The sequence below is a fragment of the Acomys minous genome, assembly GCF_964271855.1.
Source record: "Acomys minous genome assembly, chromosome: 6".
Lineage (NCBI taxonomy): Eukaryota > Metazoa > Chordata > Mammalia > Rodentia > Muridae > Acomys > Acomys minous.
Genome location: NC_140487.1, coordinates 115,560,132 through 115,576,200, shown reverse-complemented (window position 1 = coordinate 115,576,200; position 16,069 = coordinate 115,560,132). Strand labels below are relative to the sequence as shown.

Sequence of the window (16,069 nt, the reverse complement as noted above, 5' to 3'; positions counted from 1 at the left end):
AACATAAGCTGATTTAGTAACTTCTTGATATATTAAAAAAAAAAAAAGATAATCCTGTAAGTAAAAAACTAAAAATAAAAAAGGATTATTTTTAATGGAGAAAGGAATGACAATAGATAAATGAAATAAATATGGGAAATAATTTTAGAGAAAGAAGTTGTACTCAATACAAATTAGTCCCCTAGTTTGGGTTTGGGGACAGTAAAGACATTATGAGAAAACTGATCAGTGGATCCACTGACCTACGCTTTTAGTCAGTAGCCACATATCAATATTGATTTTTAAAAATCCTAACAAATGTATCCGTGTTAGGATTGGAAATTAGAGCGAAGGGCACATGAATTCTGGCTAAGAACTCTGCAGTGTCTCTTCAGCTTTCCTGTCAATCTAAAACCCTCCCAACACACAGCATTTGCGAAATAAGTAACAGGAAGATTGAGTCCGTGGTGTAGTTACTGGCCGCCTCTAGTTAAACCCTGCTTCGCCTTTGTTTAAAAAGATTATCAGGTCCTGATGGTGAAGGGCTGAAATCACAGTTACTTGTTTTGGGGTGATGCTGAGGCTCAGGCAGGGGGATGACAGGCCTAGGGCCTTCCTGAGCTTTACTGTGAGTCAAAGGTCATCTGAGATAATTTGGTGAGCACTGGCTGGGCAGGTTCCAACCCCCAATACCCATAAAAAGGGATGGTCACTGCTGCTGGGCCCCCTTTTAGAGTTTGATGGCAGCAAATCACTTCTCCACAGAAAGAACTGTGGTATTCTCCGTGTGCGACTTGGGGCCATTTTTACACGATGTTCATGTACTAAGATTTGAGTCTCAGACATTAAAAAATATATCAGATTAACGGACAAATGTCAAGGATTCTCTTTTCTTTATTGGAGGTTGGGCCCAGGGCCTGAAACATGCTGTACCACTGAAGAACACAGCCCCATCCCTCTTTTTAGGTCAAAGGAGAATGTCAGGTGTCTTGCTCTGTCATTCTTCATCTTTTTCTTTAAAGGCGGGGTGTCTCAGTGATCCTAGAGCCACCCTCCCATTTCCAAGGGGACAAACCAATGCTCAGACACATTCTGTGACTTCTTTCAATGGGAGCCAGAGCCCAGGGCCTCTTGGCTGGTTCCTTCCACTCACATCCCCCTGTAGCACTGCCTGACTCCCTTGCCAGTTTCAGGGCAGCACTGACCTCAGCCATGCTCTTGTCCCCAACTTTGAAGTTTCAGAAGATGGTTGGGTCCAAATCAGCTTCAAAGGGCCTAAGGACAGTGGTGTTAGAACATCTTTGCCCGTGGACCCCAGGGCAAGATGTCTTGGCTGGGGCTCATCATCAGCCAGGAATGGTCTAGGAACCAAGCCATGGCTCAGGACAGTAGTCCTTTGATCAGACAGGACATTCCTGAAGCCTGTGACCCCAGTGCTCCCACAGCAGGGCTCCCAGCAGAGAAGTCTGGAGTAGGTAGTCAAAGGCCCCTCCTGTTTTCTCTTTTTTCCTTCTGAACCCACTGACCTCTGAATCTCATGGTTCCTGTAGTTTGTCTCATATTTTCTATGACATTCTCCCAAGCCAATAGGAGGTGAACCCACACACAGTTTCTAGGTTTGTTCTAGATACGAAGGAGGCATCACATTGAGACAAAACTCTGGCCTAATCTCTAAGCTCTCTGGCAAAAACGGGCTGTGCGGTTAATCGTAAACAGGTAAAAAATCACCTTTCTGGTCTCAGTGTCTTCCTCTGTGAGAGAGGGAACAGTGGCTCAGCCTCTCAAGGCTGTTAGAGAGCCATAACATGTCTGTTAAGGGAGCGCCTGCCTATCTTATGAGCACTGGACAAACACGCTCCCACCAAATGGTAACAAATGCCATTTCCTGGACCAACTGAAGACTTGGGGGTGGATTTTGCCTCCAGGAAATAGAATGGCCCTGGAGGAGTAGGTGGGGAGACAACGTTCTTTTGCTGTTGGACTGGCAGCTGTCCTAAACCTCACTCGCCTAAGGCCAAGGCGGGAGATGTTTGAAGGCCTTCTCCACCTGCTCACCCTTCTGGCCCTCGCTGCCTGGCTGTAAGGGCCTGAGTCCATGCCCACCCCCAACACTCTCCTGCTGCACTGAGAATTGACTGACCTTCTAAGAAAAGTAAGAAGGCCACTGTGATTTTCAGGCAGTGTACTGCACGCATGCTTTCGCTTGCTTGGGTTATTTTTTTATTTCATTTATTTTTATTTTTGGTGTCAGGGATGGATAGAACCCAGGGCTTCACACATTTCAGGCAAACTCTTTACCACTGAGCTCCACCCTCAGCCTGTTCCACAGTGAAACGGAATGAGCCCTCCTTGCAATCTCCTAGCAAGCACCCAGAAGCATATGGCCCCTTCCATTGGCCTATGGCTTGAGCCATGCCCTGAGCAGTTGGGACAGCCAGGGTGTTTTAGGACTAATTGAGTCAGAGTTATTCAGTCTGGGGACAGAGAAGCTGAGAGCCAAAGACCTTGCTCAATAGCATGTGACCACTGACCAGGGCCAAGCACCCAGGTTCCGGTGGCAGAGTCCTCTCATTAGTCCCGACAAAGGTCCTGTCACCATGAACTGTGCCCCTCCCTACCTGTTAGTCTCTTACCTCAGGAAATGGGGTGAATGGAAAAGGACCATGCAAGGGGCCTGGGGAGTCCCTCCAGAGTTTGAAGTCTGATCACTGGGACTTTCCAAGACGTGTTTCCAGCTCCCAAGCCGGGCTCCTTGCCCTCCCACCTCCACCTTGGCTGAGTCTTGAACTTGGAACCCACCGGAGCTCATGTCTGAGGGCAGATGCCTCTCTGTGTGGGGAAGCCCAAATGGCCTTGACAACCTGGGGACCTTTCTAGTTACCATCACTCTGAGGCTGAGGTGGGGGTGCCATTGCTGAGGACCGTTGCATTTATGAGATGTTTTATCTTTATGGCAAAGGAGCAAATAGGACTGCAGATGTGATAAGAAGGGCGGCGGCACCATCTGCAAAGCTTTCGTTCTGTCATGTGGGCCTGACGGAAAGCTGGATCCACTGTGTGTGTGTGTGTGTGTGTGTGTGTGTGTGTGTGTTCCTGTCCCTGTTTGTCCTTATAATGTTGAGATTCTCTGAGCCAAGGCCTCATGGTACAAAATTAGTGCCTTCAGTGTGGAGTTTGGGGACCTGCCCTCTCCACACCTACCCATCACTGTCTGCTGAACCCAGGGCACACCCTCCCCACTTTTACAAGTACAACTCCCACCCTGGGGCGGACTCTGTGGGAAACCCTGACGAGACTTTTGGCATGGAGGGTTTGGGCTAATTGTGGCAAGCAGCTCTAGAGAAAGTCAAGCAGTGCTCCCATGGGCTCTGGTATCTCGGGAGGGGAAATGCACAGTGGCTAGAAATGGCCACACACTTCCCGGCACACAAAATACCAAAACCCAGACAAGAAAACGAAGCCGGCTACATGGATTACAAAAGAACCCTGGTTCTATTTGCTTTGTAGTAAGGTCAGTGTCCTATTATGTACAAAAGCCAGGAGTTCTGGAAGAGGGGTAGGGATGCCACCACCCTTAAAGCCACTCATTCAGGGGGTAAGTCTTCCTTTCCCCCCAAAAGTTTAGCTATGCCACACAAGGGTGGGCAGGCAGGCAGGCACAAACTCATTGTTCCAGCACTGAGTCCTTGATCCAACATGGCCAGTCTGGCTTTGGCATGCAAGTCCAGTCCCCATGTGGTCTTTGAAAGGGGGTTTCTAGCCCCTTATTCTTGTGGGTTGTGAGGGGGGGGAAGTGGGGAGCCGTGGCAGCGTAGGGACCTGAAGAGATCCAGGGCGCTCTCAGGCGATAGAAGTGATTTGGCTTTGCTTTTGCTCTCTGCAGAACAGAGTCCTGGGGCAAGGCCAGTTGCTGCCCTGGCTCTGGGGGTAACAGCAGAATAGGGTGGACATGAGCAGCGCCAGGGCGATGACAAAGGCCAGCACCCACCGGATGACACCTGGGTAGATGAAAGGCAGGATGAGGACAATAAGAAGAGCCAACAAGAGCAGGTGAACAGCCAGGCGCCGGGCAGCCACACGGTTGACACTCACAATGTCCTGCTCTTCCTCTGAACAGCTGGCTGGCCGAGCTGCTGAAGTGGCAGAACCAGCCAGCCCCTGGGGACATAGGCGCACCTCTGGGAATGGCAAGGCCAGCCGCCCCACCATCACCTCCTGGTCTCGCAGGCTGCAGATGAGGCCTCCAGGGACCGCAGTGACCTTTCGGCACAGTGGGCAGGGGATGGACCAGGTGTCCTCCCGCACATAGAGCAGAAGCTTTAGGCATACGGCACAGAAGGTGTGCTGACAGCTCAGCAGCTTGGGGGACCGGGCACAGTTGTAGGGCTCTCGGCACACCAAGCACTCCAGGTCACCCTCGGTAGAGATACTGAGACGTCCAATGGGCCTCAAGGCAACGATGCTGGTTGTGGTGGTGGCGGCACCCGCTGAGATAGGCTGTGGGGGCTCAGTGAAGGACATTCTGGGTACGGAGTTGGTGGGCTGAGGCTGTCCCGCGCAAGAGCATCCACAGGGAGCATCCGCCGGTGCTGCCAGGACTTGCATGGGTTCTGGTCCTGTGGCAACACTTTCAGCCTCCTTCCTGCCCTCGCCGGGTACCTGCTCACAGCGGACGTCTGGCATCTTCCTCTCCTGCTTGCCCGGCTTGTTTCTCAGCTTGCGTAGTCCCTTCAGTTATTATTATTCCTCGACTCGAAACTCAGGGTTAATCAGTAACTTAGAGACCTGGAGACTTTGAATTACCTGATGGAAGGGCCAAGGTGGGTGGAGTCTCATGAATCAGGACTTTCCTGTTGGGGCCATGTCTGGTGAGTGTCTACCCGATAACCGAGTAAGACGCTGTTATGACAGAGGTCCCTCCTAAGCACATGCGATACCCCCCACGCCCCCCACCCCCCACCTCCATCAAGTCCTTTGGTCTGGGTAGATGGAGGGACTCCCTACCCTACAACCTTGTTCTCTCTGTGTGTGTCAGTGTACTCAAGTGATACATGTGTACATGCCGTGGTACACATGTGGAGGTTGAAGGACTTGTGAGAGTCAGTTCTTTCCTTCTACTATGTGGGTCTTAGGGGATAGGACTCAGGCCATCAAGGTTGCTGACAGCTTTCTTTACTTGTTGAGCCATCTCACCAGCCTTTAAAAATGCAAAAATCTCAGGCTTCAGGGCACACAGAGGTATATGTGTTGAGCGTGGATGGGGTCTAATTAGCTGTAAAGTTCACAAACATTCGTGCGACCCTGATGAGGATGACTGGGGAACACTGCTTTGAGAAAGGCCTTCAGGGGTGGGTTTCTGACCAGACCTTCTGGATTTCAGAATACATGGGGAAAAAGAGTGTTTCTGCCTTGAAACCCTGACAAATGGCTGGCATTATGAAAAAGGGCCGTGTGGTGGGGAAAGTGTTCAGAGCAGAAGCGAACAGGAAAGTCTGAACAGAAAAACAAAACTATCAAAGTGCCCATTGGCCCATTCAGTTTCTTGTCATCCTGGCAGCCAGATTAGCCTGGGGATTTGGTCCCCAGGCATCTCATCAGTGGACCACATGAACAGATACCTTAAGAATGATCACCACTGGCGGTTTATTTGGGCCTTCTCATAGCAGACTCTTTGGCCTGGGTCCTCATCTGTGGTCTCCTGGAATCCTAACTCTATCAGGAAAGTCTGGGTACAGAGGCAGGGTGTTGGCTGGCTGGCTGCCTGCCAAGGGGCCTAGCACAGGGGCAGGACCCAGCCATGTCCAAGGTCTGGTTCTCAGTCTCGAGGAACTCAGCCATGTCAATCAGTGCAGATTCGACTGGCCTCCAGGCAGCTGGCTTGAGCTGGTAGGACTCACGTGGGATGGCAGATAGGACGCAGTGTGGCAGCTATGAAATTCTGTCCGCCTTACCATGCCTGGAATGCTGGGAGCTGGGATGGATGGCTTTGCTTTCAAAAAAGACCACCACAAGCCGGGCGTGGTGGTGCATGCCTCTAATCCCAGCACTCTGGAGGCAGAGGCAGGCAGATCGTTGTGAGTTCAAGACCAGCCTGATCTACAGAGCAAGTCCAGGACAGTCAAGGCTACACAGAGAATCCTTGTCTCTACAAACAAACAAACAGACAGACAGACAGACATGTCATGCAAGCCTGATGAATTAAGTTTGATCCTTGGAACCCATGTAAAATGTGGACTCACTGGTCTGTGCATCTGTCATCCCAGCACCCCATCTTGGGATGGGGACAGGGACAGGAGAATCATCCAGAAGCCCAGGGTCCAGCTAGACTCCAGCCCCATGCTTCAGCAGTGAAAGTGACAAGAAGGGTCCTGCCTCAACTATGTGGAAGGAGAGAACCAACTCCCAAAAGTTGTCCTCCGACCTTCAGGTGAGCACAGGAGAGCATGGAACACACAAGAGGGTGTGGACACAAAGGATGAGACATTCTTAAACATGACCAGGGTAAGATGCTTGGGGTTCCTGTCCGAAGAGCAGCCTTTCCATGTCATTGGGTAACTGCCAGTGGACTGAAAATGTGGGTTAGAGGCAGAGTGCTTCCCCAGTGTGACCCAGTTGGGTCTCATCAATGCAAAAGATAAAATCAATTGGTTATAGTAGCTGAAAGATGAGAGAAAGATACGGTAGAGAATTTGAGCCGGCACTGGTGGGTCATGCCTTCAATCTCAGCACTCAGAGTACTGAGGCAGGAGGATAACATACTAAGGGTGTCCTGGGTTAGACAGTGAGTTCCAGGTCAGTGTGGGATACTGAGTGAGACCCTGTGTCTAATAAAGAAACAAAATAAAACAAAGCAAAAGGCGACCATTCCTTTTACTACTGCTCCAGAGATATGACCTCTGTTAGCAGTGGGTTTCTTCACGTTATCTTCATCACACTATCCTGGCTTACAAAAAACTTCGTGTGCCTCCCCTCCCCTCCCCTCCCCTCCCCTCCCCTCCCCTCCCCTCCCCTCCCCTCCCCTCTCCTCTCCCCTTTTCACCCTCCCCTCTCTGTCTGTCTCTGTCTTACTCTCTCTCTCTCTCTTCTTCTCCTTTTTATTTTTGTTCTTGATACAGGTCCTCCTCACGTAGCCCAGGCTAGCCTTGAATGCAATCTTGTTGCCCCACCCTTCCAGTGTTGTGGTGGGGTTCCACACTTAGCCCCACAATTTTGTTTCACGAAGGCTGCTTGACTTCGGGATCGTCTGCACCACTTCCCTAGTTGGATATCTGGCTCCTGTGGATTTGCCGCGTGAGGTTTGGCAAGACTTTCCACCTCATCAAAGCTTCAGTTGACACAAAGGGGCAATAACACTTTAGAAAATTATGGAAGGCCCTCATCCTCGTTAGCACCTGGCCTGAGGAGGCTCAGGAACTGATTCGCTCTGGTGACTTATCTGGGTGTAATTCAAGTCTCTCCCAGGGAGTTGGGAAGACCTGAGCTATCAGCTAGGACTGCTGAAAGAGAAGTGACTTCAGCAGGGTTTGGGCGTGGCCTCAAGCCATCCATCCCAGAGGAAGCACAGATGGGTCTGAAGACCGAACACTTCCCACGAATTTGGAATTTTCATTCTACCCTGTGGTGGGCGCTTGCCACGGTGTTGGGATCCTTCTAGCTCTCCAAGTCAAACTTAAAAAAAAATTCTGTACAGATGCAAACATTAATTTTCAGTAAAGCTTGCTTTTTTTTTTTTTTTTTGGCTTGGCTTGGCTTGGAGCTGTAAACTCTTCCGTCTTGAGGTTTCCCACAGCCTGGGTATGATACAGACTTGAGTGAGCGTAGAATGTTCTTCCTCAAAGCCAGTGCAAATCCTGGAAGTCACACTGCTGATGTCACATGGCCAAGACACTTCCACCTAAGCTTCAGGTCCCATGGGAAAGGATTTGATGTAGCAATGACTAAATTAGGCCTGCCAGCCTATGCCTGTCCCTCTTGGGGTCAGCTTACCCTGGAGGATGCAGAAAGCCATGCCCTACACACACACACACACACACACACACACACACACACACACACACACACACACACACCTTTCTTATCTTCAGGAACTGGCCATGCGCCCTGTGCTTTTAGAACTTATCGACAGTAAAAGCTAAACACTAAACAAATAAACTTGATCCTCTTAATCCTGACTTCTACCACTAATAGTAAAATCAGGATTAACAGATTTTCTTTTTCTTTTTTTCTTTTCTTTTCTTTTCTTTTGCTATTCTGCAACTTTGTTTGACATCAGTAGGCTAGTTCTCTTTCACATCGACCGTCTGTAGGTTCTTGAATGTGGTGACAGGCGTATAAGTTACCAATGTGTAGAGCTTGTTTGATGAATTCTCATCTTCGTTACGTTTTCTGGACAAACATTTTCAGGTGCGACATGGAACACTCCTTATTCCTTTGGCCCACACAGCTTTATTGAACCTGGTATCTATGCGCACACCTGGAACCCCCAGCTCCTTCATGGCAAATTTCCAAATTTCTTTGAGTACCTGAGGAGCATGCTTCTTGAAGCCCACTCCATCGATGCGCTTGTCAGTGTTGATGCTGTATTCTTGGGTCACCGCCTTGTTGATGGCGGAACGGCCCTTCTTTTTACCACCTTTGTTTGAGGGAGTCATTCTGCTGGGCCCACATTGGAAAGCAGGATTAACAGAATTAAAGGAGTACTTGTGGCATTCACTCCACCCCCCCCCCCCCCGCTGCCCCTGCCAACGCTGTTTTGGGCAGTGCTGGGAATCGAACCCAGGGACTTGCTCCATCATTGAGCTACCTTCCCAGTCTCAGAAACCTTATCTTTTTAAAGACTTATTTCCTTTATGCTTTGTATATGAGTGCTTTGTCTGCACGCACCTCTGCGCCTGCGGAGTTCAGAAGGCATGGGGTCCCCCGGAAGTGGAGTTACAGATGATTGTGAGCTGCCATGTGGGTGCTGGGAATCAAGCTTCTAAGAGCAGCCAGTGCTCTTAACCACTAAACCATTTCTCCAGCCCCCCCCCCCCCCAGAAACCCATTTTTACACAACATTCTCTCTCCTTTTCTCCTCCTCTGGGCCCTTGTTTTCTTGTCTCTCCCCCTCCCTTTCTTCTCTCTACCACTTTCCCTTCCCCTCTTCTCTCCTCCCCTCCCCTCCCTACCCCTCCCTTCTTCTTCTCTCCCTTCCCCTCCTCTTCCCTCTCTACCCGCCCCTGCTCCTCTCCTCTCCCCTCCCTTCTCCTTCTCTTTCTCCCTCCCCTCGCCTCCTCCTCCTGCTTTCCCCCTTTTCTTTTTATAGACAGTCTGGCCCAGGCTGGCCTCACACCTGGATCTTTCTGCCCTCCCGTGCTGAGACCATGGGTAGCTCCCATGAGGCCAAGCTTACAAAGCATGTGCACACTGAGTGTGTCTGACTCTGGGTCTGAGACATGGTTTGGGAAACGCCACTGGATCAGGCTTGCCCATTAGAAAGCTTCATGTTGACTGTGCTCTCTGAGGGCTCTGGTGGAGCTGTTTTCTGGGGGCCACTCTTCAGTGGTTATGAAACCTGTTACTATATCCTGAGGCCAGGGCCACTGGATGGGACAGTCCACAGTGACCTCTGCACACAACATGGGAAACTGCTCTGGGGAGGGGGGGGGAGTTGAACAGACACTTGGCTTTCCCAGTGGCAGGTTCTTTCTGTCTGCACTACTCAGATAGTCTGAACTCAACTGTTGCCCGCTTCCCAGTTTTGCTCTGGCCACAAGGAAGCTGAGCCATGACAGCAGCAAAATGTCACTTTTGTTAGACACTACCCACTCCCTCAGCTGGTACTACCTACTCCAGTTTCTGATCTACCCAGTCTTAGTGACTGGCATTTGACTTTTGTATTTATAGTTTGTCTGTAGCCATTTCTTGTGAACAATTCCAGTGTTTTCTGATTACAGAAAGAAGAAAGAAGAAAGAAGAAGGAGGAGGAGGAGGAAGAGGAGGAAGAGGAAGAGGAAGAGGAAGAGGAGGAATAGTAGAGGGAAAGTTGGCAATATAGGCCAGAAGACAGAGGTGGCAGGGAGGATGCCACTACTTGGCATCCTCAAGACTAACCCCCTGGGAGGGTGCCTACCTCCTTCCACTCACGCAGTCCTGGTCACGGAAGGTTGCAGTGTGCCTGTGCCTATCTCAATGAGAACATTTCACGGCCTGATCCTACACACATTCCAGGGAGCAGAGATGGGGACGTGGTTCACTGGACCATGGGAAAGCAAGCCTCCCAAGCACGGTTTGTCATCCATTGAACCATTTATTCTCCAGGGTGCTTGGCCTGAGCTCAGGAGGCTGCCTGACCACCTCCTCCTTTTCTCTCCAAATGTCAGGCCCCACCTTCGTGGGACATTTGACTGGAAAATAACGAGGGTCTTGAGCACATGGGCTTTGAGTGGAAGGGTGAAACAGCTGAGTAGATTGGCAGGTCAAATAGACCCCGTGTTCAACCTCAAGCTGTGCGTCTTTGGGTGACCAGCTTTGTTGGAAGGACCTTACTGAAGGTTGCAGTCTTTCAGGTCTAGATAGCCATTCTGAGCTCAGTGTTGGGTGCGGACTCTCTCTCCCCAGCAGCACCTCCGGCTCTCTGCTTGGATCCATCGGGATAGTGTCTTTTAGACCTGGATGCCCCTAACCACATTTGGTATATGGCCCTTGACACGGCTCCCTGCTAGCTCTCCCCTCCCTGCGTCTATAGGATAATTAGGTGCTTTGTTCCTGCTCATATGATAGGAGCGTGCAGCCAAGTGCCAAACAAGCATCCTAAAAGTGGCTGATTTCAACCGTCTATGTACACCTACCCTGGAAACCCACACCCACCCACCCACTCCCCAAGGGCTATATATAGCCTTTGGTCTCCTTGAGTCAAGTTGAATGAGTTCCTGGGATGTTTGATCTCCTTTTTGCTTACAGCCTTCCGAGCCCTGTGCTCCGTCTTCTGCTCCTTTTGCCTCAGTGAGCTGGTAGCCAGCATCCCCCCCACCCCTCCAGGGAAGAGGAGAACCACACAGTTTAACCTCTCTGAGTTTTAATTTACTTTCTTTCTTTCTTTTTTTTTTTTTCCTTTGAGGCAGGGTTTCTCTGTGTAACAGCCCTGGCTGTCCTGAAACTCATTCGTAGAGCAGGCTGGCCTCAAACTCACAGCGATCCGCCTGCCTCTGCCTCTGCCTCCTGAGTTGCTAGGATTAAAGGTGGGCACCACCACGACCTGGTTTTCATCTTCTTAGTGGAGATGGAAATGGTGTTTTTGTTCCAAATCTTCTGGTTCTAAGAGTTGGAAAAAAATTCAACTCAAGCTGTGGTAACTCACAAAGCCTGGGGACACTTTTTGGTTCATTTGACAGAATTCCTGAGGGAGTGTGGTATATTTTTACCACATGGCTCCTGAGAGCTAACATTAGGTGAGTACCATTTTTGGTGTAGTCATCCATAACACACCTAAGAAGTAAATATTATTTCTGCTCAGCACGTGAGAAAACTGGGTCACAGGCAGATTAAGTCAGATTACACAGCTCACAGATGGAATTGGCACCTGGGACACGGTCCAGAGTCCTATGACTGAGCCAAAACGTCAAAGGCTGCGCCACTGCCTCCTTGCCGGGGCTCTTCCAGGTGGCTGTGGCTAGTCCTCCTCCCTGTCCCCAGGTTCTTCATCTATAGACTAGTATACATGCATGCTTGTGTGACTACACATATCCATGGGTGTGCGTGCATATGGGGGGGGTCAAAGGAGAATCTCAGGGGTCATTCTTCAATCAACATTTCACACGGAAACTGAAGCGACGGACTTCTGCCAACCTGACACAAAGTGGGGTCACGTGGGAAGAGGGAACCTCAACTGACGATTGCCTCCTTCAGGCTGTCCACCGTGGGTGTTGGCGTCCCTAGGCAGGTGGGCCTGGTTATGTAAGAGAAGTAGCTGAGTAAGGCAGAAGGAATAATGCAGTAAATAACATTCCACCACGAGTCTTTGCTTCAGTTCCTGGCTTCCTCTAATTATGGAGTGCGGCCTCTAAGCTGAAATAAAAACCTTTCCTCCCTAAGTTGCTTTTGGTCAGTGTTTTATTACAGCAACAGAAAGCAAACTAGGACATATGCCTACTTTCTACTTCTGCCTCTCCCCCCCCCCAACTCCTCCTGTGTCGCCCCCCCCAACTCCTATAATTATTAATGTTTTCCACACAAACACATATAACCTACCAGGTCTATTTAGTGCTGCTCTTGTGTACATGTGTTTAGGGCTGGCTACTTGGAACTGGATAACTTACTGGGGCCGACTCCCCAGATAAAACTGATTTTCCTTCTCTCTAAAACTATTAATTGCTATAGTTTTTTTTTTTAAAAGAGACTAGGCCCTGAAATATTTTTTTTCTGTCTTCTGTGACTTGTTGACTAATATGTTCATAGCACAGGCCTCGTGCAGGTGACCACACTTCTGAGATTTCATGGGTGAGCATCCCTGTCATGTCAAGAAGACACTTTCTTGCAGCAGGTATCTTAGCCCCGTGGCTTTTTACAATATCTGTTACCTCTTCCGTTATGTTCTCTAAACCTGACGTATAGGAGTTGTGTTATTAATTGGAGTTGGTACCCATGGTCGCTTATCCTCTAAATTTTGGCCAGCTGCACACATCTGTGCACAGAATGATAAGTAATTATATTAGTTTAGGAAAATGGCTATAATAGATTCTCTCCTAGGGTCTGTGACCTTTCCAGCCACAGGTTCCTGGCTAGGTTTATTGTACCAGGGTTTGAGTTGGGTTCGTTCGTTTGTTTGTTTGTTTGTTTAGGGGAGGAAAGTCATTAGCAGTCTTACTCCAATATGGATTTTGGGAGCCACAGCACCAATTTGCTAGGCAAGATGTGACCACGGTGCAATTGTGGCATGATTATTGAGGCGGCAAGCAACTGCTTTCTGATCAGACCTGATACCTGCCTGGGGCGAGGGTGGGGCACTCTTGTCCAATGTTGCAAACCTGTCAAAAGCCTGGGGAGATCATCGGCTCTAGAGTCTCTATCGAGGAAGCTGCTACTGCTGTTTTACTAAATGGGCGTGTTATCCTTAGCAAATTGCCTCCTAGATACTTGTGTTATGTCCACGGATTAGTGCCACTGTCAACTCTTATTAGCGATGCCTCTTGTTACATCAGGCAGCAGATACTGCAGAGACTCATAGGTGGTCATGCTGCTGAGAATAAGTGACTGAAGAAACACACACACACACACACACACACACACACACACACACACACACACACACGCCCCTCCAAGGCTCATGGGACATTGCAGAAGAGGGCTTAGAAAGAATGTAACAGCCAGAGAAAGGGGGTGGAGTGATGTAGAACACTGTGTTCCAGGAATGACATGGCTGCTGTGCTCTTGAACTCTTAGCAGCTGTGATGATCTACACAGGACTGAGGCTGTGACATCTGTCCCAGAGAGGAGAGGGACTTATGAGGCAACACCCCTCCCCCCCCCAAGGATCTCTTCATGGTTGCTGGGGAAGGGAGAGACATTTTCATCAGTGGTGTAGCCACTGGTAGGGTGTGCGTGCTCTTGTAGGCAACCCTAATGAAACTTGCGCTCGCTCTCTCTCGCTCTCTCTCTCTCTCTCTCTCTCTCTCTCTCTCTCTCCCTCATTCTCTCTCTCATCCCATTTTTCTTATTCTCTCTTTTCCTCTCTCATTCCTTCTTTTATCTTTCATTCTTTCTGTCTCTGTCATCTGTCTGTCTGTCTGTCTGTCTGTCTCTGACACACACACACACACACACACACACACACACACACACACATGCACAAGCACTCCACACAATAAAACAGAAGGAGGAATAGATGGGAAGAGGACCAGCTGTGGGAGGCTGAGGAAGCCTCGAGTGAAGGCGTAAAAAGCAGATGAAGTCTTTAGTGACTGTGTACTTATTCAGTCACAGATGGAGCTTGTGTGAGAGGGAGAGTTCGTGAGATGACACAGGAATCCGGAGAGCTGGGGATGGGGCCACCCTTGTTATTTTATAACACCCTCTTTCCTAGAACAAGCCAAGGTCCCATGAGAAGTACATCAGTTTCTTCCAAGAACAATATCTTCAATCATCTAATGACCTCTCGCTTAAGAGTTCCACCCTATTTCACATGGCCATCCTGGGGACCAAGCTCCCAGCACTTGAGACACTGAAGGACATATTTAAACCATACCCAGTGCAGTGACCCAGCAATTACACACTGGGTGGACATGCAGCAGAATGGAAAACGAGACCTTGGCTATCTGTCCACTTACATTCCCAGGGTCTCCACCAGTAACAACTAAAATGAGAAATTCACCCAGGTGCCCATCAAATGAGAGACAGAAGAGCAGACTGCGGCAGATCCACCCAGAGGAGTAGGACTCAGCCTCCAAGATGATGGTGATTAAGACACGGGCTGCACTGATGCACTTTGAGGATACTATGCTAAGTAAAATAAGCTGGTCATAAAAAAAAAGGAGTCTATAATCCCATTTATGTGAGGCACTTAGAGCAATCAAAACATAAAGGCAGAAAGTCAAGTGCCTGTTGCCATGGGCTGGGGAAAGGGGGAATGGAGTATTATTGTGTAATGTTTAGAGAGTTTCAATTTTACAAGACAAAATGGTGATTACGACTGCACATGTTTTGAAAGTATCTGATGCCATTAAAAGCCGTGCTTAAAATGGGGTAGTAAATTTTACGTAATATGTATTTTACAACAACGAAAGTGGATAATACCATAAAGCTGAACAAAGCTCAGTGGACACCATGGGGACTCTACCACCAGGGTTTGGCGACACCTGGTTTATCATCTCTCTGTCTGTCATCCTAACCACCCTCAGATCCATCTTATCTTATACAATTCAAGTAAACCTTAGATATCAGCTTTTTGGTTTCTCTTAAATTCTATCCCTTAAATAATACAAATAATGTTATCTTTTTCTTGCATAGGTTTTTTTCCTTGGAGGGGTGGAGTAAAAAATTTGTTTATTTTTATTTCATGTTATGAGTGTTTTGCCTGCATGTATGGATGCATATCATGTGTGTGCCTAGGGCCCCAGAAGGCCAGAAGAGGATACCAGGTGCCCTGGAACGGGGGTTATAGATAGCTATGAGCCACCTTGTGGGTGCTAGGATGGTAACCTGGGCCCTCTGCAAGAGCAGCCAGTGCTCTAACCACTGGGAAATCTCTCTAGCCCCAGTTTTCTGAGATATAGCCTTACTACATATCCCAGGCTGGCCTTGAACTCACAATGTAGCCCAGACTGGCCTGGAACTTGTGGTCCTCCTGCCTCAGCCTCCTAGGTGCCAGGAGGGCTTCCTTGAATTATGGGTGGGCTATACTCTTTTAGCTCAGCTGTAGCACGCTTTTATTCATCACTGACACCCATGCTTCCAGATTCACCCTGCCGTCCTTACTCTTTCATTACAGACGTGAGAAAGCCCTGCTCTCTGCCTTCCAGTTACTTGACTTTCCCTCGCCATCTGCTACCTATCTTATCTCACCTCCCTAGTCACTCCCTAGGCTCCCTTGCTGATTTTCTCGTGTCTCAGACGTGCTCCTGTTGGAGCATGGCCTCTATTCTCTTTGCTCCCTTGCCCACATACACTTGCTTGAGTCTCATCCATCTTTTGTTTTAGGTATCACCTATTTTTTTTTTTTTTAGGGTTTCTATTGCTGCGATGAAACACTCTGATCAAAGCAAGTGGGGGGGGGGGGAGGGCAGGATTTATTCAGCTTGCATGTCATGGCACTGTTCATCATCAAAGGAAGTCAGGACAGGAATGCAAACAGGGCAGAAACCTGGAGGCAGGAGCTGATGCAGAAGCCATGGAGGGGTGCTGCTTACCGGCTTGCTCCTCATGCTGCTCAGGCTGATTTCTTATAGAACCCAGGACTACCAGCCCAGGGATGGCCCCACCCACAGTGGGCTGGACCACAGACCCCCCCATCCCCCATCAATCACTAATTAAGAAAATGCCCTACAGGGTTGCCTACAGCCAGAACTGCTGCGTGGATTTTCTCAATTGAGACTCTCTCCTCTCCAACTACTAGCTT

At 49.2% G+C, this 16,069-nt stretch overlaps 1 protein-coding gene and 1 pseudogene across 2 annotated transcripts; both read right to left on the bottom strand.

Moving 5' to 3' along the window:
* Positions 1-3,448: 3,448 nt before the first annotated feature.
* On the bottom strand, positions 3,449-4,707 carry RNF186 (ring finger protein 186). Its single transcript, XM_084784478.1, has one exon. It carries the CDS (start codon positions 4,660-4,662, stop codon positions 3,820-3,822), a length of 843 nt encoding a protein of 280 aa, XP_084640604.1. The 5' UTR covers positions 4,663-4,707; the 3' UTR covers positions 3,449-3,819.
* A 3,548-nt stretch (positions 4,708-8,255) lies between these two features.
* On the bottom strand, positions 8,256-8,636 carry LOC311599480 (large ribosomal subunit protein eL31-like; annotated as a pseudogene). The gene has a single exon. The product of its transcript is annotated as a large ribosomal subunit protein eL31-like (transcript).
* Positions 8,637-16,069: the final 7,433 nt, after the last annotated feature.

Bases quoted from the DNA above. Each gene is read 5' to 3' on its own strand.
- RNF186 (XM_084784478.1), bottom strand. From the start codon at position 4,662: ATGCCAGACGTCCGCTGTGAGCAGGTACCCGGCGAGGGCAGGAAGGAG.